At 42.8% G+C, this 26792-nt stretch overlaps 1 protein-coding gene across 1 annotated transcript; it reads right to left on the reverse strand.

The window, feature by feature from the left end:
* Positions 1-2689: 2689 nt before the first annotated feature.
* LOC311241556 (eukaryotic peptide chain release factor subunit 1-like) lies at positions 2690-25093 on the reverse strand. The gene is made up of 10 exons (XM_084330415.1): positions 25006-25093; positions 22836-23011; positions 21598-21737; positions 20015-20153; positions 18627-18817; positions 17121-17250; positions 10694-10867; positions 10517-10581; positions 4402-4549; positions 2690-2978 (listed from the first exon to the last, which is right to left on the reverse strand). Exons 1-10 carry the CDS (start codon positions 25089-25091, stop codon positions 2872-2874), a joined length of 1356 nt encoding a protein of 451 aa, XP_084186541.1. The 5' UTR covers positions 25092-25093; the 3' UTR covers positions 2690-2871.
* Between the last annotated feature and the right edge of the window lie 1699 nt (positions 25094-26792).

The raw sequence follows: 26792 nt of genomic DNA on the forward strand, positions 1-26792 counted from the left end.
GCCTCAACTCCGTTTCTGGTCGAACTAGTGAGCGAATCTTTAATATTTATTTTGATGCGTATTCAGAGGTAATTCGTCGAGATATTTCTAATTGGTATTTATCAAAAATAAATATTAGAAATATGGTCAAAACAAACATGTATCCGTCTTTTTCGATGAAAAACTCTGTGGTGGTGGGGGGGGGGGTGACTCGGGGAGCGAGTGAATTTTCAAGACAGAACCTTCGCCTCAACTCCGTTTCTGGTCGAACTAGTGAGCGAATCTTTAATGTTTTTTTTTATTCATATTCAGAGGTAATTCGTCGAGATATTTCTAATTGGTATTTATCAAAAATAAATATTAGAAATATGGTCAAAAACAACATGTATCCGTTTCTTTTGAACCGCACTCGCAGTTGACCACTTGGTAAAGTTTCGCCTCAACTCCGTTTCTGGTCGAACTAGTGAGCGAATCTTTAATATTTATTTTGATGCGTATTCAGAGGTAATTCGTCGAGATATTTCTAATTGGTATTTATCAAAAATAAATATTAGAAATATGGTCAAAACAAACATGTATCCGTCTTTTTCGATGAAAAAAAAATGTTCAATAAAAACTGACGTGGTATCAAACAAACACTAATTTAAGTGGTTAAAATTCGAAAATATGTGTAATTTTTTACAGATATCTTGAGAATAGGCTATGAATGTTAAACATGGGTAAAAAAAAATTTTTAAATAGTAAACAGTTAAAATTATATGGCTTTAAACATGATGTATCTTTTCCTCTCCCTTAAGCCCAGTGAGCTCCCTCATCGTTAGGACAGCACAAGGGTTAAAGGCATGCTGAACGTGCCCCTTAACCTTACCTTTAAGTGCATTTGGAGAGAATGAAAGTAGAAAATAGCTAAACCCCCGTCCAGACTACACTCCTGCCCTGACAGACTTGAGCCGCTTCTGGGGAAAAGCTTCCGTTGCCTAAACTGTACAGGCTGCTGCCACAGACCGTCTCAGGAGAGAAGCCAATGTCATCAAGGAGGGAGTCCGTAGTCTGGACTCGGACCGGGACCTTTATAAAAACTTAAACCCATGCGTATATAAATCCTGATCTGCATTGGCACAGCAACAGTGTAGTGAAAAATGTATAGTTTCTATATCATATTTCATTTCAACCTTTATTTAAAATCGTAAGCATCTGAGGTTTCCCTCATTTACAGAAACGACGATTGTACAGTAAATAATAAAAACAATATTCACAGAAATTTAAACACCAGAGTAAAACAAATTAAAAACGTTTAAAAATAATTTAAAAATATCAACTAAAACAGTTACAGGTAGTCACACAATGGTCTGAAATCATACATTTAAACATTCCAAGGGAAGGGAGAACCTCCAATTTTAGCGTGAGTTGAAGGACATTCCATGAGTTAGAGGCATCAAAGAGATCATAATTACATCATTACTATCGATCTCAGCCTCCCACAGAACTCTGTAATATATTAACTTTAACAGGCCTCTGTGGAGGGCTGTGTTTGTCTGCACCAAACAAAGGCATAATGACATATCCCGTGCAGAAGCATTTGGGTCATGATCATGAGATTGTATGATGTTAGGGGAGGATACGCCTGTTTAAACTTGTCATGTTGTCATGTGATCAACTGTTCTAGAATGTCTATAAAATGTCAATGTAAGGGGAGGGACGGGGGTCTCTTCCTCCTTCTCTGCCGGCGCCGGTTCTGTATCAATTCGGTTCTGTATCAATTCTGTTCTATATCAATTCTGTCCCGTATCAATTCTGTTCTGTATCAATTCTGTCCCGTATCAATTCTGTTCTGTCTTGAACCAATGCTTTAAGTTGAATAAACTTCTGTCGATAATAATTAAGACCAGCCTCGTCTGCTTTCCTAAGAAGCTCCTTTCTCCTTCAACAGGAAGAGAGAACCGCTACTGGCTGAGAAATGATGTTATCCTTTTTGTTTTTGTCATTTAAAATTTTAAATGCAAGTCAATATAAAGCAGTGAACCCCTTTGTAAAACCAATGAGACGACTGAAATACACTCCATACACTTAAGTCGAGCTTAATGGTCACACGTGATTATCAGAACATATTCGCTGATGGGAGATGGGGGGTGGGGGGAGAAGGGTCAGCTCCCCCCCCCCCCCCCCCCCCCCCTGGGAGCCGATGAGGAGGTAGCAATGGTTTTCAGCAGTTCAAATTTAATACTTTGTCCCCCTTTCTCTACAGAAACCCAGGTAAAAGAAATCCCCCACTCTCATAAAATACAACAGCAGCAGTTACCAGTAAAAAAAAATGAAATGCAAAAAGAAAAGAAAAGAAAGATAATAGAAAGAGAGAAAGCATAGGAGGGGAAGAGGGGTGAGGAGGACAGATGAGTAAAGAAAGGAAAATATATATATTTTTTTCTATATGAGAGGAGTGAGTCCAAAGTTGTTCTTCAGACAGAGGGGTGGTGGGTGGGGGGTGTTTGGGGCAGCGAGGGTTCTGGGAGCTTGCTGTTGTGTTCATTCAAAATGGAGGGGAGGAGAGAGAAACAAAAAAAAAAGAACAAATACGAGTCGAGTCCAATCCAACTAGGGGAAAGAACCAGCACTCTAAGGCAGGGATTTATTCAGGAAGGGCTTTCTCCCTCTCTGGATCGAAAAACAAAATCTCACTCCTCTTCAGCCTGTGCCGAGTTTTAGTGTGCGCGCGCGCATATGAGATGTGAGTGCATGTTGGTGTGTTTTATGCCACCGGTATGTTTTGGAGAGTGTGTCTTGTCATGTATAAATATAGGTGAATTCGGCTCCTCCTCTCACTTGCTGCAAAAGAGAGGTGGCATTTTTCTTTCCTCATTTCTTCATTCATTCGTTTGCTTTTGCTTTTTTTATTTATTTTTTAAAGTCCCCGACTACCTCGTAGTCATCCAAGTCGAAGACCTCGCCATCCACTCCCTGGTACTCCATGCCCTGGAAGTCCGCCCTGTACCGCAAGATACCTGAGGAGAAACACAGACACAATATTCACGTTTACGTCGATCAGCGGACACTTCTATCCAAAGCGACTTACAGGTTCTGTTACAACAAGTCAGTAGGAAGGGAAGGGTACAACTCTGGCAGCAACGGGTCAGTAATATTGTTCATCAAACAGTGGAACTTGAGCGCTTCGGTCTTGAGTGCATAGTAGTATAGACATATTAGCATAGCAGGTAGTAATATAGGCAAGGAAGATCATAATAGTAAAAGACAGTACGAAGGTTAGTAGTTATTTTTAAATATTTATTTTAATTTGAGTTATTGATTGAAGAAGTGTGTTTTTAGTTGACGAGACAGTCCCCGCAGGCAGGCTGAGCTTACCTTTTTATTTATCTTTAAAAAGGTGCTATAGGGGCTATAGATAATATTTTAATTTAAATAATAAGTACACCCACAGAGCTTTTAGAAAGGTGCAGGGAAAAAAGTATTGATTAATGAATTTATAAAAAAAAAAGTTTTGCAGGTCCAAAATGAATGGTTGTTTACATGTTGCGTGCATGTATATGATTGGGTAAATGACGGGCTGGTGCTCTAGTGCGACATCTAGTGGCTGAATGTCATCTATAGCAGCTTTAACTTCAAGTTGTGCAATGAGTGCACAGAATGTAACTTAGTACTACCTCTAATACCTCTGCTGGGAACAGACTATTCATGTAGTAAAATATCTGTCCCCATAGTAATGTAGTAAACTCTGTCCTCATAGCAACATGTATTAATGTAGTAAACTCTGTCCCCATAGCAACATGTATTAATGTAGTAAACTCTGTCCTCATAAACTCTGTCCCCATAGCGACATGTATTCATGTCGTAAACCCTGTCCCCATAGCGACATGTATTCATGTAGTAAACTCTGTCCCCATAGCGACATGTATTCATGTGGTAAACTCTGTCCCCATAGCAACATGTATTAATGTAGTAAACTCTGTCCTCATAAACTCTGTCCCCATAGCGACATGTATTCATGTCGTAAACCCTGTCCCCATAGCGACATGTATTCATGTCGTAAACCCTGTCCCCATAGCGACATGTATTCATGTGGTAAACTCTGTCCCCATAGCAACATGTATTAATGTAGTAAACTCTGTCCTCATAAACCCTGTCCCCATAGCGACATGTATTCATGTCGTAAACCCTCTGTATTTTTATTAGTCCTATAGCCTTATCCAGGTAGGACAAGGAGTGGTTAAGGGTAGGGGTTAGGGTTAAGATAATGGGTAGAAAAGGATAGGCTTAGGAAAGTACAACCCTATGCATATTTTGAGCTAAAAGTCAAGCGTTTGACGTTTTGCGTACGTAGCGTTGTCATTTTATGTCAACTCAACATCCAAAGTTTTCTCAAAAAAATCAACAAATCGTATCCAGTGAAACGTAAAATGGCCCGTTTACCCCCGATGCCTCCGAAGCCCTTGACGAACTTGGAGCCCTCCTGGCTCTTGTCTGTGACTATCTCCAGCGTGGCGCCAAATTTCTTGTAGTTGTTGGTGAACCATTCCAGCAGGGGCATACTCTCCAGCACCTCGTGTTCCTGCCCCGTCTGGAGAAAAACACACAGAACATGGCGTTTCAGTGACATGGATCAAAACGGACATTAACCCTTTCACTACCACACTACAGACGGTTAACCTTCTGTAGTGTGGTAGTGAAAGGTTATCCTGTAGTGAAAGGTTAACCTTCTGTAGTGTGGTAGTGAAAGGTTATCCTGTAGTGAAAGGTTAACCTTCTGTAGTGTGGTAGTGAAAGGTTATCCTGTAGTGAAAGGTTAACCTTCTGTAGTGTGGTAGTGAAAGGTCAACCTTCTGTAGTGAAAGGTTAACCTTCTGTAGTATGGTAGTGAAAGGTTCATCTTCTGTAGTGTGGTAGTGAAAGGTCAACCTTCTGTAGTGAAAGGTTAACCTTCTGTAGTGTGGTAGTGAAAGGTTAATCTTCTGTAGTGTGGTAGTGAAAGGTTAATCTTCTGTAGTGTGGTAGTGAAAGGTTAATCTTCTGTAGTGTGGTAGTGAAAGGTTAATCTTCTGTAGTGTGGTAGTAGAAGGTTGAGTGAAAGGTCAACCTTCTGTACTGAAAGGTTAACCTTCTGTAGTGTGGTAGTGAAAGGTTAATCTTCTGTAGTGTGGTAGTGAAAGGTTTAGGGCTGACCTTCAAAGCTTTTTTTGGCAATCGAAGCTTCGGGGCCGAGCTTCGATTTTAATTCGAAGCTTCGAAAAAAATAATAATAATCATTTTTTAAAATATCTTTATTTATTTATTTTTATAATTTTTTTTATATTATGTTGTGGAACTTGTACAGCACTTGGGTAAACTTTGTTGTTTTTAAATGTGCTCTATAAATAAAGTGGATTGGATTAATTAATTAAGTAGCCCCTTTCGTGACTGTGACGCAGCCAACAAGGTTTCACTCGGCTGCGCTGCCTGGGTGCAGTGGGGCTGCTCTCACAGCCAACGACATGACATTACATAATTATGTTGCAACCTTCGTCTATCAAGCAAACAATTACATACATATGTATATGTAGTTGATAGAGACAAAGGCAGAATTTGACTTAATTAAGCACGTTTTTTATATTTTTATATGGGTCGGGACACTTTAAAAAAGCAGCACAATGAACACAAATCTGTCCGACATAGACCACCGTAACACTTACGGGATTCTAAAATCAGGGAGGAGATTGCGGGGGGGTCAAATGAATGAATGTGGACGAGAGCCGTGATGTAAGTGGTTGCCGATACGGCTGTGGGGGTGCTAGAGACATGATCGAATAGACGTTTATGCGCCTCGCTCTCCTGAACACGGCGTGACCCATAACTAATCGATCAGAACTAAATCGGCAGAGAAAAAGACGCGAGATGACGCTTGAATGAATGTGGACTGTTCTATCAGAGGGGGGAGCTTCGATGGCCAGTGTCCTTTCAGCTGAACAGGATAATGAAAAAATGATCCCACTAAATGGCCAGACGCGTCTTATGGCGACATCTACAATTACCTCATTGAGTCTCCAGGTAGACTAATGTTTATATTTAAGTGCAGCGGTCTGTAGCCACTTACATGACCATCGAAGCTCCCCCCTCTGATAGAACAGTCCACATTCATTCGAGCGTCATCTCGCGTCGTCCAGACTCCATGGGCACTCTGCGCATGTCCATGCGGAATAGGTGCTTTAAAATGGGCTTTTTCTCTGCCGATTTAGTTCTGATCGATTAGTTATGGGTCACGCCGTGTTCAGGAGAGCGAGGCGCATAAACGTCTATTCGATCATGTCTCTAGCACCCCCACAGCCGTATCGGCAACCACTTACATCACGGCTCTCGTCCACATTCATTCATTTGACCCCCCCGCAATCTCCTCCCTGATTTCAATGTAACGCGGAAGTGTAGTGGTCTATAGTCTTAAATAACAAACGGCATTGCTTCGCTTCTTCGTCGACATGTCTGCTGCACATGTCCTTGTTGTTTTCAACACATAATCTCCACATGCTTGTTGTAGAGAGGTGGAGTCGAGGCGCCGCTTACTTTAGTTTAATTGGAATGGAGGCGGGAAGGCGCCGCTTACTTTCGTTTCATTGGAATGGAGGCGCAAGCTTTTGGAGGCAAAAAATAAATAAAAAATTATTATTAAAAAAAATTAATATTAAAAAAAAATTTTAACTTCGATTTTTTTTTAATGTTCGAAGCTTGTGCCATCAAACGAAGCTTCGAAGCTTCGAAGTATTTAAGACAGCCCTAGAAAGGTTATCCTGTAGTGAAAGGTTAACTGGTTCCCGGCCAACCACGGACATGTCCGTGTTTCGGATCCAACGGTAGAGGGCCGTGGCAAGGTTGTTTTGGCTTTTATTCCATTTTAATGACCTACTCAATGTCACCGAGCGGCACTGCAGATTTACCCTACTCTTGGAATTCTGAAAAGTGCATTACCGGCCAGATCCTCGTAGGGGCGCTGTCTCGATAATGCAGTGTTCCCTGTGGCAGAACGGTGCTTTATTTTTTTTGACTGTCAATGGAGTTTTCTGTTAGATGGAATCTATACGTGTAGCATGTAGCTTGGAATACCTTTTGCTACGCCAAATTCACTATGCATCAAAGGAATACATCATCAGCCAATGAACATATCGATCTACCAGATGGCGATCGATAACTGGGAAATCCTTTTGGGGATCCAACCGGCCCACGGTAAGATCTTTTTCACGTAAATGACATGCTGATCAGGCCTTGTTATCATACTCAACCAGCCGATCCGCGAATGTGGCTACTGAGGCTAACGCCGTTATTGGTAATCAATAATCATAAACAACGTCCCCCGCCCCCCCCCCTTTCATGCATTCATGGTGGACCATGAATACCGACAATATGCATTTTGAGTTTTAGCTCTAGCTTCTGTAGTGCCGAAACGCTGTTCGATTTAACGTTATTAGCTTAGCGCCCTATATCTCGCCTTCCAGGAAATATACTAGACCAAATCCCATATAACGCTTATATTCAAGACGCTATAAAATGGGAACGTATTGATGAAAAAATTATTTCTTTAAGCCATTTTGAAGGGACGGTTTATGGTCTCAATTGACTGAGAATGGACAGATAGCAATACTATAAATTTAGCTCTACAAACAGCCTCACGCACAATGCAAGTCTGTTTTGAAATACTGGCCTTATAGAGTGAGATTAGACGGCCCCCAATGGCGGGGAATGTGTTAACCTTCTGTAGTGTGTAGTGAAAGGTTAACCTTCTGTAGTGTGGTAGTGAAAGGTTAACCTTCTGTAGTGTGGTAGTGAAAGGGTTAACCTTCTGTCGTGAAAGGGTAACCTTCTTCAGTGAGGTAGTGAAAGGTTAACCTTCTGTAGTGTGGTAGTGAAAGGTTAACCTTCTGTAGTGTGGTAGTGAAAGGGTTAACCTTATTTATTGTGGTAGTGAAAGGTTAACCTTCTGTAGTGTGGTAGTGAAGGGTTAACATTATGTAGTGTGGTAGTGAAAGGTTAACCTTCTGTAGTGCGTTAGTGAAAGGGTTAACCTTCTGTCGTGAAAGGGTAACCTTCTTCAGTGAGGTAGTGAAAGGTTAACCTTCATTAGTGTGGTAGTGAAAGGTTAACCTGTAGTGTGGTAGTGAAAGGTCAACCTTCTGTAGTGTGGTAGTGAAAGGGTTAACCTTCTGTAGTGTGGTAGTGAAAGGGTTAACCTTCTGTAGTGTGGTAGTGAAAGGTTAACCTTCTGTAGTGTGGTAGTGAAAGGTTAACCTTCTGTAGTGTGGTAGTGAAAGGTTAACCCTCTGTAGTGGTAATGAAAGGTTAATCTTCTGTAGTGTGGTAGTGAAAGGTTAACCTTCTGTAGTGTGGTAGTGAAAGGTTAACCTTCTGTAGTGTGGTAGTGAAAGGTTAATCTTCTGTAGTGTGGTAGTGAAATGTTGACCTGCTGTAGTGTGGTAGTGAAAGGTTAACCTTCTGTAGTGTGGTAGTTAAAGGTTAATCTTCTGTAGTGTGGTAGTGAAGGGTTAACCTTCTGTAGTGTGGTAGTGAAAGTGTTAATCTTCTGTAGTGTGGTAGTGAAATGTTGACCTTCTGTAGTGTGGTAGTGAAAGGTTAATCTTCTGTAGTGTGGTAGTGAAAGTGTTAACCTTCTGTAGTGTGGTAGTGAAAGGTTAACCTTCTGTAGTGTGGTAGTGAAAGTGTTAACCTTCTGTAGTGTGGTAGTGAAAGGTTAACCTTCTGTAGTGTGGTAGTGAAAGTGTTAACCTTCTGTAGTGTGGTAGTGAAAGGTTATCCTTCTGTAGTGTGGTAGTGAAAGTGTTAACCTTCTGTAGTGTGGTAGTGAAAGGTTAATCTTCTGTAGTGTGGTAGTGAAAGGTTAATCTTCTGTAGTGTGGTAGTGAAAGGTTAATCTTCTGTAGTGTGGTAGTGAAAGGTTATCCTTCTGTAGTGTGGTAGTGAAAGGTTAATCTTCTGTAGTGTGGTAGTGAAAGGGTTAATCTTCTGTAGTGTGGTAGTGAAAGGTTATCCTTCTGTAGTGTGGTAGTGAAAGGTTAATCTTCTGTAGTGTGGTAGTGAAAGGTTATCCTTCTGTAGTGTGGTAGTGAAAGGTTAATCTTCTGTAGTGTGGTAGTGAAAGGTTATCCTTCTGTAGTGTGGTAGTGAAAGGTTAACCTTCTGTAGTGTGGTAGTGAAAGGTTAACCTTCTGTAGTGTGGTAGTGAAAGGTTATCCTTCTGTAGTGTGGTAGTGAAAGGTTATCCTTCTGTAGTTTCACTACACACATGAGTGCATGCTTACCAACTGTCAGTCTGCAACACTACTATCACCGACATCTAAGGGAGATCCCCCCTTGAATGGCCCTTCTAAGGTTTCTCTCCTCCACACTGCCTGTGGTGCATTTTTTCCTATTGTTAGGTTTTAGTGAGTTTTTCCTTAGCTTCGCGTGGGGTATGTCTGGGAGTGTTTGCATTCATACATTTATTTTGCATTTATTTTAAATTTGTTGGACCTTATGGTGTTCTTGACTTATTGTTATGTTTCTTCTTGACTTGTTTAAAGAAGACGTGTCCGGCCCATGGGGACATTAACGTGTGTTGTCGGGCCTAAATTTGATTTGATTTGATTAGTGTGGTAGTGAAAGTGTTAACCTTCTGTAGTGTGGTAGTGTTACGACCCTGGCTCAAGGCCCGCAACCTATGTGCAAAACCGACACCAAAACCTGTGTATTAACTCAAGTGCTACTATATTAAGGAATTACTAGTGTAAGCTAAAAGGATAAGGACTGGAAGAACGTGACAATCTATCTGGTAACCCACACTCTTCTAAACACAGACCCTGCATGTGTGTGTGCCTGGCTGGTTTTAAACCTCCCAGCAGGTAACCAATCAGCACTAATTAACTAAGTGGCAGCCCTCACCTACATGCCCCGTGACACAGAGTGATCAGGCCTCTAGTACATAACAGGTAGTGAAAGGTTAACCGCCTGTAGTGTGGTAGTGAAAGGGTTAATGCCAGCAGCATGCAGGGTCCCAGCAGGTTTCCAACAAGTTACATTCAAGACCTTTTGGATAGAATTGAATGCCTATTTCACAGCCATACTGGCAAAGAAGTATGAAGGAAAATGACTATGAAGTAGTAAAGTAGTAGTTTCATACAAATTATTTGGAAGGGGGGCTTATTTGCAGCCTGGCCATTTACCCCCAAACACATTTAAATATGATACAGAGAAGTTATCGGAACATAGAAGTAACTTCCAAGTCCAATACATTTTCAAGATCTATCAAAACCATATTTAAAGACTCTTTAAGGCCTAAAATTCTGATAATTCAATTCAGGACCTTTAAAACCACCCAGTGCATAATAACACATCTGTATAAGCAGTGGGAATCTCCAGGGACCTCACAATTAAACTAGATTAAAAGGTCATCTCTGTAAGACATTTGATTGTTTGGAACGTCAAGACGAACCAAATTCAAGTTTGTGGAATAAACACACAAATGAAAAAGGCTCTCCAGGTTACGGATTGTCGTTTTCTGAGCAGGCCTCACCTCCTTGTCTGTGAAATGAGACTTGTCTTTCTCCTGTTCCGGCGTTAAATACAAGGTCTTCTCATCTGAAACACAAATGGGAGAGAGAGAGAGAAGCGGATTAGAACGTCACAAGACCGCCGTCAGTAACTCTGATCCTCGACAATGGACACACGGAGCGTGTGTGTGTGTGTGTACCCTTCTCTAATCCGATGGTCTCTGCCCGGTGCACGAGGAGTTTGTAACACATGGTGTCTAAGTTCTCGTAGACGATGAGGATCTCCACCGCTCCCATCTCCAAGGCCTTCATCGTGTCCTCAACCCCGTAACAGAACTTCCCCGTCTCCTGGTCCATCTCGTAAAAGTACCGCTCTGTACGTGTCCGGAGAAGGGGTGAGGAAATAAATAAATACATAAATGAATAATGAAACATTTAATGAATAAATGAAACATTTAATGATTATAATAAGACAAACGGGGCAAAACAAGTGACTGGGAATGGAGACCCGGCTTACTCATGAGCGTAGGCCACAAAAGGAAGACGACGGTATGGTCTAACATTTATATCACGGTATAATTTGAAGCATAGACGGTAACGGTATATATCACGGTATCATCGTTTTTGATAAAAAAAAAATTTTATTTTATATAATTTTTTTTTATTTTTTATAAAATATATATATTATATAATTAGACTTGTACTTGTATTATCTGCGAGACATCGCCACCACGCAACAAGCTCCACTGTCTGTGTGTACTCTAGTAGCCTCCAGCTACGGCCAGGTTTCCCCGGAGCTGCACCTGGACCTATACTCAGTAGCCTCGAGCAGAGCTACGGCCAGGATTCTGTATTCTGTATGCACCTGGACCCTATTATATTGGAATAACGTTAGCAAGCCCTCAGCTCGAATACGCATCGAATCAGTGTTATAAGACATTGATATCAGGAGCTATCCGGCTAAGCCGGATATATAACGTTAATACAACGCCTCAGTGAATTATTTAGTTCAATGGGACATTTCGTTTTGAACGGTGAACTAACTCGCGTTAACGTGAGCTAACGGCTAACAGGTAGCACACACACGTCTCTCTCTACTAGACTTTGTGGAGCGTTTGTTGATGTCAGGAGCTATCGGTAGCTGGCCGACTAGATACCGTTCGGTTAGACAATGCCTCATCATGTATTAAACTAAAAGTGAATAGTTGACTGGGTCATTTTGTAACGGTAGCTAAGCTAACGTTAGCTCAGGGAGACGCCGCCGACAGCTGAGCTCCCGTGTCCCGTCCCACTAGACTACTAGATCCGTGTTTACATGCGTGCGGTAGGGGCTGGCACGCCCACTGCGCGAAGCCTCCTAAATAACTTTTTCCAGTTCGCACATATCTATTATCTATGACTAATTCTATCTATTTTTAGGGGCAAATGCGAGTGAAATAGTCGCGCTGTGGTTACATGACGTCATTGGTATTTTAGAGCTGCACTACCGGTTTAGACGGTATAGTCAAAATCCATACCGTAGAGCAAATTCATACCGTTTATACCGTATACCGTTTATACCGTCCACCCCTACGACACCAGCAACATTATTTCTGATAGGCGAGGCCACAAGAGTGAGTATCTGCCATGCTGTTAATAATCCATTTATATGGATGCACTTTGCTTAAGGTAGCCATCTAAGAGTCCTTGCTGAGGTGAGGTTTATTAACACATTGGGCAATGGTCGCCATAAACGAGTTACGCCGTTTTTGGCCGCCATGCGTTGAACACCAACAACGGCGTAAGCCGTTTTTGAAATCAATATTTAATTTTTTCGCCATGGCATTCATAATTCATCCAGCCAACCTCCGGTGCTGCAGCGGGACCCTGAATGAGATTGCAACGCCTCAATACCGCCGCCTGGTGGATGGTCAGGCGAGTTACACTCTCAAAACCGGAAGTTGTGATCGGTGCGTAGAGGAAATTCCTCCGGCAATAATATCTTGTTACGTGGGTCCAGACAAACACTGGCATGCATATGGATCGCTTCCATAACGCAATAATCAATATGATTTCGGCGTTTATTGCGCCATACAAATTGTGATATTTTTCTTCCAGTCTCATTTGCGAACGGTAAGAGGACAGTAACGTTATTTTCAGCCCAATTGTGCGTTTCTTTGTTTGCAAACAGTCAGATCAATATATCAACCCATACTACATAAAGCCGTTACTGACGATAAAGGAATTATAGACGACCCCCGCCCTTTCCTCCACGCATGATGAAGCATAATGTATACCGATCATATACATTTGAATTTTTTAATATAGCGTGTATAGGGAAGAAACGCCAATCGATAATCTATCATATGCGTTTGGGCCTATAACTAGCGTTTTTGGAATTACAGCAGAAAAGCTTATAAACATACTTATATTCAAGACGGTATTAACACAACAATGTATGAATGAAAAAATATAACGTTCCCACATCCGTAACGATAGATAATCGATGTTGAATGGGCCATAGTAATGTCAATATAGCAATACAATTTCAAAAGTTATAGCCCTGCAAAGAAGGTAAACATCTCCATAGGTTATAGTGCTGGCAGACTGGCTATATTGATGGATATAACCCATGGCGGACAATGTGTTAATGAACGTCATCGTTGACATTGATCTGAGGCTGACGACTAGGATGGTGGTAATATGTTGGTGAATATGTTGACGTCGTCTACAACAACTAACATAATATAGTACAGTCACGTTGTTGTTACATTATTTATGATGGTGCTGTTCTCTCCCCTTTGTACTGCCTTGAGATGCATATGTTTCCTTTTCTATCGTCCTCGTCTTGTCTGTCCTATATTTATGCTGGCACTCAGTTTCCCCTTGCGGTACTAATAAAGTTTTTTATTAGTTTGTAAAAGAAAAAGATTTATATATCCAGATAAAACTAGGGGTGGAACGATACGCATTCGAACCGTGTACCGTACGGTACGACCCCCACGGTTCGGGGCGTCTGTGTATCGTACGGTTCAGGGGATGCGCAAAAAAAAATTAATAAAAAAAAAAAATTGGCGGAGCCGGGAGAGAGGTGAGCGCAGCAGCAGCAGCAGCACTGGAGGTGCTAGTCAGTTTGTGTAAAAATGGCAAGCGCAATATAAATCAATCTTCATTACGAATTAAAAAACATAGCCATTAACATTACATAGGCCTACACACATCTTGCCATAGCGTTAGCAGTTTGTATAACACAACGCACGTTTTAACTATGGTAGCCCGCCAGCTAATACAGTCAACGAAATGTTACCGTAGCTACTAGCTAGCAGAGGAGAAAATGGGAGTCTGAGAGGCGGGGTGTTTAAAGACAATGATAGGCGTTTATTCAACATCCAAGAAGGCTAACATACAACTGTGTTTTACTAACTCCAACCGGGACTATTGCCGCTTTTCCACTGCATGTTGATGTTATGAACTCCTCCTAACGTTACCGGAGCTGATAACGTTGCCTGAGCTGAAGGTCTGTGACACTAAAATGTCCGTGGGGACCCGCCAACCCATAGATAGTTCCAACTCACCAAATTACGTAATCAACCACAGTTGCACTCAATATTTAAATAATGTTAGTCTAAATAAATGTAGACAGATAATGCACCTATTTTAAAAATAGAATGAACAGAGCAGTGTTGTTTTGAAACAGTACAGTGTGTGTGTTAGTTTGATGTATGCTGCAATTTATATTGATGGCCTTCTAATTTGTTTATTTATTTATTTTAAATAACAGTGACACTTTTCCTTTTGATAATAAATCCAGCCATATTCCTTTCATTGTATTTCAAATACTGCACTTTAATTTCAAGCAGAAAACTAATCTTTCCATTAAGAACTGACAATCAGGGAATTTAAACATTGTTGACATTGTTTTTTTGTGTTTATATTAACACTTTGAATGCCCAACCCGAGAATATTCGGGTTTACCCCCCGCGGGTTGAATGCCCATCACGAGAATATTCGTTTGTTCTCGTCTTTTTTTTTAATTAGCGATCTGAATTCATATTGCATCAAGCGAGTCTACCGTTGGTGAATCAGCCACCCCAGGCGCTCAGATGTGAAAAAAGCGCCCCCTATCGTCTCCCAGATGGTAATTCACCCTTTTGGAATGGACTCAATGAAAATGAATGAGAAAAAAAAAACCGGACTCCACATTTTACGCCTCACCGTAACGGGTGAGAGCCGATCAGTTTCATTCTGGACCCTCAGAGGATTATGTGTTTTACAGTATACGCGTGGGATCAATAAAAGGATAGATTTTCGGAACGGCGATCAGGAATTGGAATAATCCATTTGGATACCATCTGATCTCAGGTAAGGAATCTATTTTACCAGTCTTAGGATAATCAGACCCGTTTTCACGGAGATATAAGCGTTTCCCATAATATGTGTCCCCCAGGCTGTGTGGCTGTGCGAGCGGTAGGGTGACCAGGTGTCCCCCTTTTGGTTGTACTGTCCCACCATTTGACCGGACGTCCCACATATTGAGAGGATGTCCCTCTTTTTTAAGCAAAAAAAAACATTGGTCTCGGTGAAGACCATGTTATTCTAATAAAAAAATTTACATTATCTATATGTCCCACTTTGTCCCACCAAAATCTTACTGTTGTCCTGCTTTTGGACTTTTTGCATCTGGTCACCCTAGCGAGCGGTCAGGAACTGGGAGAATCGATTTTCAGCGCGCGGCACGAGCGTGCATGCGTACACATTATACTATCGATAATCTAGCGTTTATTTGAAAACGATTCATAAATAGGCCGAAAAATGACAACGTTCTAGAATATTCCAGTAAAGGGCGATTATCATGGAAAGTCTTCTTTTTTATAAGATATAAGATATAAGATAAAAAAAACAATCTGCTACGACAATGTTGACTGGAAAATGAGTCTTTGATAAGCGACGGGCAGATTAGACACATAGCCATAATTTAAAACATAGATTAGGCGATATTAACGTTAACATTGGCGTGGTGCTGGGCATTCAAGGGGGTAAAAAGGAAAACACGGCCGGCATTCAAAGTGTTAAAGAAAGGAAAGTCTAGTGCTGGCTGAGCGTATTGTTTGTTTGCACTAAGTTAATACTTTGTCAAATGTAGCCTATATTATTCAGTCAGTTCGGTCTCTGTGTGCCAAACATTATATAAGGCTGTAAACACTGTAACACTGTAAACTTTTTTTTTTTTTTTTTTTTTTTTAATAAATGAGAAGCATGTTTAGATTTCTGAGTGGGACATTTAAAAAAAAATTAAAAACAACATATATCGAACCAAACCGAAAACCGTGACCCCAAAACCGTGATACGAACCGAACCGTTCATTTTGTGAACCGTTCCACCCCTAGCTAAAACTGTGAAAAGAATACTCGCAATATATAACTGTGTGACCAGTGCAGTATCTGCACATCCCGGCACAAAACAACATGCATCATATTTAGTAGACTTTAGGTGAACATGTCCTTGTTGAACAGTACCACGGATTGGAAGATATTTCAGTTTTCAGAAGTCTGAATGTCAAATTGTCTATTTTATGATATTTAGAGGTATTTGTTCAATTTAGGACTTTTTCGTGCACCGGGACTTATACGTGTTTTCCAGCTTAGACCCATTTTCTTTAGTTTTTTGGGGGGGGGGGGGGGGGATATTGCAACCACTACAGACAAATTTGAGTACTCAAGTTCAACTCAAGTTCAGACCTCTGTTACTCCATTTCATTAGCACTAAAAGTGAATTTTATGTTTAAGTTTAAGTATAAAACTAAGCTTTTCAAAAAAGAAGTATGCAGTCCTCAAGTTCAAGTAAAAAATTGCCACTTTTCTGGGTGCCTGTTAAGAGGTTAAGTCCTTTTTAATATCACTTAGTGCAACATTTAATGCCAATTTCATGACCCTACGGGCAAAAAAAACCCACATAGCGACACTGAACTGGCGGCTGCACTCACGCGCCAATTTAAATTCTTGCACGTTTCATAAAAGCTCTCGCCAGACACACCAAGCTAAAAGCCCCGAAAACAACAACGACTTGAATACAAAAACATATTATTTCATCTCCCGACAGCCAGGCGGCTGCAGCCCACATTATTTTATACAGCTAATAAAATGTACGACTTTTTAATACCTTTTAAGGCCTTTAATTGAGAATTATTAATTGAATACCTTTTGAGACTTTAAAAGCCCTATAGATACCCTGGTTAGGGGATGACCCTATTGGTTCCCAGTTTCCCCGAAACTGTTCAGTGTCAAATCTTTTTTTTATAATAAATAAATAAATACATGGCCACGGCTTGATATCATTACTTCTTCAAATCCGGACTTCAGATAGTGAAATATCTGAAATATCTGTGCAGCGCTTTGCCATTTCTGTTAGGCATGTCGTATTCTGGTGTTGCCTTCCTTCCTCTTCTGCACACACACACACACACACACACACACACACACACACACACACACACACACACACACACGCACACGCACACGGCACACACACACTGCAGACCATAGTCTTCATGAAAATCACAACCACTCTTTTTTCTTCGTTTACATTTTGATTCCCCTCCCATTTGACCCCCCGAAAACCGGACGGACTCGTTGCCGCAAAAACACCCACTTAAGAGCTTCTTTTCCTGGATGAACTTGACGTTGGAGAGGACCTCGGCCGACAGCTCGATGGCCTCGTTGAATCCACTCTCACCGCCGTAGGAAATATCTACCAGCTTCAACACCTTCGCCTGTAACCTCTGTGCGCGCGCGCACACACACACACACACACACACACACACACACACGCACGCACACACGCACACACGCACACACACACACACAGAGAGAGAATTGGTTCAACATACTATATAGACAGGGAGGTGCCATTTATGGAACTATGCCTCGGAGAAAGAGACACCTTTCCAGCTTGTAGATGACATGCAAAGCAGCTTAAAATAGAGTTTGAATCTTAACGACAAGTAGCTGCAGAGAAAACTACAAGTTTGTGTCTCGTCAGTGGTGTGTTCCGAGACTAGGGATGGGCAAATCAGCAGGATGACTATTTGATAGCGACTGGGAACTCTTCGAATACTAATTGAAAACTAATAGTGTCCCCTCTCAATACACTACAGTGTAGAAAACAAGGGGAAATAGATTTTTTTTTTAGACAAAATGATATTCGCATAAGCGATTCGATTTTCTTTATTATTTCAAATATTCGAAAATCTACACCAATCCCCATTTGAAACAGAACACTGTTGCTCCGGCGTCCACGGTTTATTTCCTGTTGCGATGTTTGCTAGTGCAATAATAACTGAGAGGAAATACACTCGGTGGGAGCTGTTTCCTAGCAACAGAATTCAGGTGAAACCATCTACAGAACCATTAAAAAACTGGAATGTTGGGAGTGATTTTTAGAGATGTTTCGATACCATTTTCCCCTTCCCGATCCGAATCCGATACCTAAGCTTTGGGTATCGGCCGATACCGATACTGATCCGATACCAGTGCATAATTCTTTTTTTTTATATTATATAAATTATAATTTTTTTATTTATTATAATTTTTCTTTTTACAGCTACAGCAGAGCGACGAGGGAGGCTAACGCTGGAGGGCCGTTTAAAAACATATAAAGGGATAACTTTCCCTTTAAGAAAGGCTTGTAGCGAGCGTTACTAGTGGATCCTCATTTAGTGCTCAAGTTAGCCTGTTTGGGAATAGGGTCCCAGAGGCAGCAGAGCCTTTGGCGCGGCTGCCCCTTAGGCTCTGGCACAGCCTGCCCTGGCACATTAGATCTGCCCAGACCCTAGAGATTTTTAAGTCTCCTCTGAAGACCCACTTCTTCTCGCTGGCTTTCAACTCCGGTTGAGCTGGGCACCCACGGTTTTAACATGCATCGCCGTACTGTATTTCTTGTATCGTTGTATGGTGCCGTGTATGTGTTTTTGTGCCACATTGCAGCTGTTTTAAACGCACTTTATAAATACACTTTGAGTCGAGCTGAGCTGAGCAGAGTCACAAAAGCTGACGGGAGGCTGAATGGGTCCCTGCATCGCATTTCAAACACAAGTGCTGAAGTCAAATCAAAATTAAACTCGACCCCTCCCCTCAAATGACACACAGACACACTTACCGGGTCGAACATGTCAGATTGGCTGAGCTCGGTCTTGAAATCGGCAGACCCGGCCAGGACCAGTCCAGCCACGTTGACCTTGTCATTGGATACAAAGAGCTGGACGGCCGACTCTGCCACCTTCCTCAAGTAGTTGTGTCTCTTCTCCATCCTCAGACGGGCAAAACGTAAGGCTGACTGTCCTCCTCTGCCTGAGAGAGAGAGAGAGATGGAACAAGAGCGATGAACAGAATGACACCGGCGGGACTACACCTGTGGGCGAGAGCTAAATATATTCAGCTGATGTTTAAAACGATCCCCGGTGTCGAGACAAAAAGAGAGGATCTCTGTTGTCAAAGCAACAGCAGGTAGTTGGTGGGAAGGATGGTGTGCGTGAGCTGCCAGGAGGAAGAGTTACATTCATTAAAAGATGTTGCAAACAGCCGGGTAGCGCAGCGGACTAAGCGTCTGTCTACCACCGCAGAGACAGTGGGATTGAATCCAGCTGCACGCGGTCGGCCGTCCATACTGACACAATTGGCAGTGTCAGCGGGTGGGAAAGCCGGTGGGGTGGGTCCTGGTCATTGTAAACAGCGACTCCTACAGTTCGGTCAGGGCGCCTGCACAGCGAGGGAAGCATCTGGGGGAGGTAGTGTGATCCTTCCACAAGTTACACTCCCCCAGTGAGAGTCCGCGCTGCCAGGTGAAAAGAAGCGGCGGGCTGGCTACACATGTATCGGAGGAAGCATGTGATAGTCTCCACCCTCCCAGACCGACGGTAGGGGGGGGGGGGGGGGGTAAGTGCGCAACAACCAGGAAGGGGATTGGGAATTGGCATAACGACTAACATTGGGATGGGAAAAAAACGGAAAAAGGGAGAAAAAGAGAATACTAAATAAAAAGGATGTTGCAAGTGGTATTATTTGGGTTAAAATAAGTGTTGAATAGCTCTACATTCAGACAGCCATCACTGATAAAAGTGTCTGGTCAGTAATGTGAGTCTCTCAGTCCCTCCCGCTCTGCAGTAAACACAAAAGAGAAAACCCTAGATATTTTCACTTATTTCGAGAAATCTTGCCAAGCCAAATTTGCTTAATACGTTTACTTTTTATATATATTTTATATATATTTTATATTCTTATTTTCGCCAGACCATTTTTCCAGCGTGGAGTTCTCTCTCCCGACTGGATAAAGTGGGAATGGGATGCCAGAAGATTTATTTCTGTTTAACCGCAGAGCAGGAGGGACTGAGAGACCCGTGTTACTGACCAGACCCTCTGTATCAGCGATGGGCCGGCCGTCGGAGCATAGAGCTGTTATTTTTAAACACGTAGACCACCTTATTTTAACAAACACCACTCACGGCACCTTCAAACGAACAGTGTGTGCGTGCATGGCGGTGCCAGTACCGTGCTTCTTGGGCAGGTCCACAGTGAATTTGTGCAGCACCTCTCTGGTGTTGCCCTGAAGTGTGCCAAAGAGGGTGCCGCTGCCGTCGATGATGATGAAGCCAAACTTACTGTCGTCAGAGAGCAGGGCCGTTAGTGCCTGGTTAGAGAGGGGGAGAGAGAGAGAGAGAGAGAGAGAGAGAGAGAGAGAGAGAGAGAGAGAGAGAGAGAGAGAGAGAGAGAGAGAGAGAGAGAGAGAGGGAAGGGGGACAGAGGGTGAGAGTGTAAAGCAAGAGATGGATTACAGAGAGTAACACAGGTTTGTCCTGTGGTGGCAGAATGCCATATATGTATACCAACATCCTATATAAAATAGATTACACACACTTATGAATACAGGTAATTACAAGACACATGTGGGTTTAATGAAAGTGACCATTTGTCAAGGTTCCAAATGCAATATATGTAAACATATTACAGCTGGATAAAACCTGTTTATTTAAAGACAGAAAATAAATCTTCTGTATTTGAACTCACAGACTCCAGTGCAAACCGGATTGGTGAAAAACAGTGGACAGCCAAAATAATACGCAGTTAAAAGAAGAATTGGCAACAATAGAACTATTAGTACACACCTACCCACCAAAGCTCAACCAATAAGACCTAGATTGCACCAGATCTCGACCAATAAGACCAATTGCACCAGATCTCAACCAATGGGGAAGTGACCCACCTATGATTGTAACATGCCAAGGGATGAAAAAGTATAAATATAACAAGAGTGAGATGACATGTCAGGATCTTGTTTGAATTCCATTGTTAACTGAATAAACAGCTTCCTCAAACCACGGAGATTCGATCTGAAACACAGCCTGCCTGGTGTCTTTCTTCATTCCTGATTATTATTCTATATTGCATAAAGTCAGAACTCTACAGCAGTCCAACCCCCCCCCCCCCACGGCTTCCCACATGTGCTTAACCCTTTCACTGCGACAAAACACTGAAGGTTAACCCTTTCACTGCCACACTACAGAAGGTTAACCCTCGAGGGCGGCTAGGTGGCGCAGTGGGCAAGGCGCTCGCCACCAACGCAGGATATGCTGGGTTCGAGCCCATCGCTCGGCGTTGCTACCAGCTTGGCTGGTCGTTCATACTAATACAATTGGCAGTATTAGGGGGTGGGAAGCTGGTGGGTGGGGATCGGACATTGTGGACAGCAACTCCTACAGGTCGGTTGGTGCGCCTGCGCAGTAGAATCAGGAAGCGACGAGGGCGGCGTGTCCCTCCCACGCAGACCCCCGCCGCTGAGATATCGCGCTGTGCAGGTGAAAAGATGCGACGGCTGCCTCCTCGAGTACCGGAGGGGACACGTGATGCAAGGCTTCGTCCACATTGCAGCCGGCTTGTGGGAGGCATGGCCTAACAGCGTTCGAGACAGGGGAGGGTGGAATTGGACAATACGAAATTGGGGACGGGAGAAAAATAGAAAAATGGGGAGAAAAAGTAGATAATAAAAATAAAAAAAAAGGTTAACCCTTTACTATCACACTACTACCGACGGTAGTTAAGACACAAACACAAGATGCCCGAGCCGGCACCCTCACCTCGGTGTGGAACTTGTTGTCGCATAGATACAGGGAGGTGTTGATGGGATTGAAGGGTTCAAAGTCGATGTTGACTTTCTTCTCTTTGCCCTCCTCTGTGACGATGGTGCCGCAGTACACCACAAGACCGTTAGGTGGCACTGGGAGGGGAGAAACCAGGAGAGAAAATAAGTATTGAACCCGGCGACCGGTTTCACACAGCGTTTTCAGTGGCTAGGCAACGAGACATTGTTGTTCTGCCTGAACATCTGGTCCGAAACTTAAAAGAAATAAAAACATCTCTGCGATCTATTGATGTGATGCTAAACTTCAAGATCGTTTTTATGGATCTTGCAGTGCGGGATTTGGTTGTTCCCTCCTCACAAGTACAAACAAACTCGAGGGTCCGTACCACTTGTTTCCTCCACACATATCACACCAATCACAACAGGTCTATCTAATATTTCTAACAATTTAAAATCATATTTAAAGTTTTTTATGAGCATACACTGACTGGCGAATTGCCAGTGAATATGCATTAGTGCGTGGCTTAGAGACTACTGCATAGACTTCTACTGCCATCCTGCCACACAGTGGTATTGTATCATGGTTAAAATAAGTGTTAAATAGCCATACATTCCAACAGCCATCGCTGATATAGTGTGTTTGGTTTCCCATTCCCACTTTATCCAATCAGGAGAGAACCCTACTCTTACTCATTTCAAGAAATCTTGCCAGGTCAAATGAGCTTACTACACAGGCAAATAGTTATATTTGCAGTAAACACAAAATACATTTGATCCCACTTTATCCAATCAAGAGAGAGAACCCTAGAGATCACTTATTTCAAGAAATCTTGCCAAACCAAGTTTGCCTTTTAAGTTTTTATTTCTTATTTTTATCAGACCATTTTCAGTGTGAAGTTGTCTCTCCTGATTGGATATAGTCAGAATGGGATACCAGAAAATAAATTTTTGTGTTTACTGCAGAGAGGAGGGACTAGGAGACACATGTTTACTGACCAGACACTATATATCAGTGATGGCTTTCGGAATGTAGAGCTATTATTTTAACACGTTGACAACTCATTTTAACCTACAAATACCACTTACAGCTCCTTTAATAGCCAGCTTTCCCCCCAAAAGAACATTGCCATCGCAGCCTCTGGTGTGGTTTCATCGCAAAGTCCCAGTAAAAAAAAGAAGAAAAAAAATCTACTTTTGACACGGTTTGTGAGATTCCTCGACGACAAGACTTACCCTTGTTGTAGAGTTTTAGCCTCTGCTGTACAGAGGTGATGGCCCCGAGCACAGAGAGCCTGTTGACTCGACTCTTAATGTTGGAGGCGGTGCCAAACTCATCAGCCAACATCTTGGCCACTCTGGAGATCTGGTCCTTGGGGGGGATGATCAGCGAGATCATACTGGTTCCATTACTGTAGGGGAGAGACGAGAGAATTAGGGACCGGAGGTTTGACCACACTGCTACGGAGATTTTTGGAAGCGTATGGACGCGTGCGAGCAAACCCACACACACAGCTGTAAGTGTTTGACATGTTATGACAAATGCGAGGCCGCTTCACGACGAGCATAACTGCATGCAATCGGCGGATAACCGCTCTGGCCCAACAGGTGCTCATCATATCCGTGACACTGTAAAATAACAACCCTCTTCCATAGTAAAAACAGCAAGCGTGACTCTACAGCCAACCCACAGATTCAACCTGGTCCATCCCGAGAAAACATAATTACCTCGACATCGGTTGAAAGTAACGTGAGAGAGAGAGAGAGAGAGAAACGGACCAGGGCTTTAGGTTACACATTGTACAGCGAGCTCTGTCCTTGACACCAAGGACTGTTAAAGTTCCACGGCTGCTCACATTGTGCCTGCATTCACTACCTGTCAAACAGGCAAAGAAAGCATACACGCTGACGCGGCACACACACACACACACACACACACACACACATGCACGCACACACACACAGCGCCGGCTGGTTTGAATATAGGGCAAATGGTCAATTGTACATAATTTGGCAGAGGCGGTGCCTAGGAGAGCAAATTCTGTGCCACACTAGAAGGCAAAGGCTGTCGCAGGGTGAAGGCGTGGGCTAGTTTATTAGTTAACCACGACAGTTCACGTGTGACGCCCTGGTAGTTGACAATGACTCAGGGCTACGGTACATGGTAGTAATCACAATGCTACTAATGTTGGATTGTTTCCTTGTGACCACTTAGCAGCTAGTATAACGTCGACGTGTAAAAGCAGGCTCGAGTGCCATAAAGGCAACCAACTGACCTTTGTGGTGATAGATCGCGTAGACTAGAGAGGGATTTGATGTCACACAAAAACCACGCTTTCAAAAGAGCAACCCGGCAGCTCAACATCATGTCAGTGGGAAGCATTATGGAAAACAGAACGTTAGCTAGCTACCCATCCGGCCTTCGACGTGATCAACAACGTGCTTTCTTTCTCGTCAAAGGAAGCCACCACGGCCTGCGAGCTCCCAGAGAGAGATGACGTGTGTCGAGTTAGCTTCGGCTATAGCTAGCCAGCCGGCCGGCTTGTAGTGTCGTGTCAAGAAGAGACGACACACTCTCGGCAAGTCACGAACACCAACATCAGCAACATTAATCCATCTGTACGGTGTTAACGGTTACTTTCCGCCTAGTCAACGCGACAGAACAGAAGCTAACGTTATAACGACACTACCGGGGCTAGCTAGACAGTGCTAAAGGCTAACTTAGCACGTTAGCTAACTAGGCTAACCACTCCCAAAATTCGGCCCCTACTATCAGGGGCGTAGCTGGGGGGGGGTAGCTTAGGATGATTTTTTTTTTTTTACTAGACATCACTCAGGTGTATTATTGATGCTCTCATTGATACTATGTTTGTTTCTGAAGTGTGTGTGTGTGTGTGTGTGTGTGTGTGTGTGTGTGTGTGTGTGTGTGTGTGTGTGTGTGTGTGTGTGTGTGTGTGTGTGTGTGTGTGTGAGATATATAGAGAGAGAGGGGGGGCTTTGGTAGACTATTGCATTGGTCCATTCATTGAAGATGAACACAATGCGACATCCTTTACTAGGCTCACCCACCAACAGTGCAGGTGCTGAACTGCTGATCCGAATGTATAGGTAAAAACCATATTATGCGTTTTCATCAATAAAAAAATGGCAAAAAAATTATTCGCTCACGCGCTTACGTGCGCTCGCATTCACTGGGGGCCTACAAATACATTCTTTCATGGGGCCCAGAATCTGGAGCTACACCCCTGCCTACTATACTCGTTCGATCTCCAGCTGTTGAGGCAGCAGGTCTAACACACACAATCTCCCCACCAGTCCGTCAACGTTCAGACGTGTTGGACAGGCTCTCAGGCCAACAACACATCGACGATAATAATAAAAAAAAACAGATCGATAATAAACTCACCCGCGGGCGGCTTCCAAACTTTTGATCAGCTTCTTGATTTTCCATATCTCCACGTTCCTGTCCGCTGCGCTAGGGTCGTCCGCCATCTTTCTGCCACTGCCGCTGCTGCTGCTGTAATCGCTGCTTCACAGCACCTGAGAAAAAGACGTGATCAAAATGATAACATTAACGGGCCGACGGACGGACGGGTGGTGGGGGGACAGATGGATGTCCTCCTAAACCGGGTTCTTAAACCGGACCGCCGGGGTGCAGCGTCGCCATGTGAGCTAACCTCTCAGTCAAGAGGCACGCTGAGCTACAGAGCTGCTAGCCGGCTAGAAGCCCCTTTCGTGACTGTGATGCACCGAGTGAATCCACAGTCACTTGCTCCTCGATAGGAGACCAACGTATGTTGACCATGAAGGACTGGTTCTGCCCGAACTGTTCGTTATACAAGAATCACAGAGACGTTTCAAAGGTACTCACGGTTGCACGAGGGTTTCGGACAGAGATACAGGATGGTTTGAAAGCTCGGCGTTGCTAATAAACATTTTAAATATTGTTTTATAAACTGCTCAAAACGGCATTATTTTCGGCGTTGGCTGCCTGGTGCGCCTGCGCTGTGATCACAGCGCCGGAAATAATGGTAGTGTTAATCAGTTTATAAAAAATATTTAAAATGTGTATTAGCCTAAATTTTACGCTACACTCACTAGTGCAATGTTGAACCTTCCTGAGTATTCATTTATAATTGGCGCGGATTTTAATGCTAATTGGGATCCCGTGAGGGATAAATCTAATCTCACCATTTCCAATGATCATAAACATGCATCTAATGCACTAAAGCATTGGGCCAAGAATACAGGTGTAAATGACCTATGGCGATTACTCAACCCAACGGCCCGAGATTACTCGTTTCGCTCTGCAAGACACAAGACATTTTCCAGGATAGATTATGTTTTTGCATCCCCTAGACTATTTGATAGCTATGACGTGGAAATGGTGCCTAATGCACTATCAGATCACAGCTATTTACTCCTGAAAGGTTCATTTGGTATACTGTCATCCCGAGCCCCAAGATGGCGATTTAACTCGATATTGCTGAAAAACAATGAATACATAATACAATTCAAAGTTGAACTTATTAAATTCCTGCGGAGTAATGCGAATTCAGTACAGGATCCCAGAATGTTATGGATGTCGGTAAAGGGTTTTATTAAGGATTACACTACGGTCTTTGCCTCCAACCTACGTAAGAATCGTTGTTCCAAATTGGCAGAGCTGGAAATGCTTTACTCCTCGTTGTTCTCCTCTTTACAACACAACTACTCGGCTCGATTGGAGACTCAAATTAATGTGTTAAAAAAGGAGATTAACTCCATTTTAAGACAACAATCTGAATTTCAAATACGTAGCACAAGACAAGATTATTACTTTCATGGTTCTAAACCAAGTCACCTACTAGCTATGAAGATACGTTCCAACGCAAAATTTGCAGATATCCCTATTATTAACCCTTTCTCTGCCACGCTTATATCCATCCTTGTAGCCAGTCTGCCAGCTCTATTTGTCTATGGAGATGTTCACCTACTTTGCAGGGCTATAACTTTTTAAATTGTATTGCTAAATTGACATTACTATGGCCCATTCAACATCGATTAGCTATCGTTCAGGGTGTAGGAGGAACGTTTTACTTTTTCATTCACAGATTCATACAAAAATACGGTCTAGAGTATAAATATGTTTTTATCGTTTTCTGCAGTATTTCATAGAACGTGAGTTATAGCCATTTATGCATATATTAGATC

This window comes from Notolepis coatsorum (assembly GCF_963971535.1).
Source record: "Notolepis coatsorum genome assembly, chromosome: 15".
NCBI classification, from domain to species: domain Eukaryota; kingdom Metazoa; phylum Chordata; class Actinopteri; order Aulopiformes; family Paralepididae; genus Notolepis; species Notolepis coatsorum.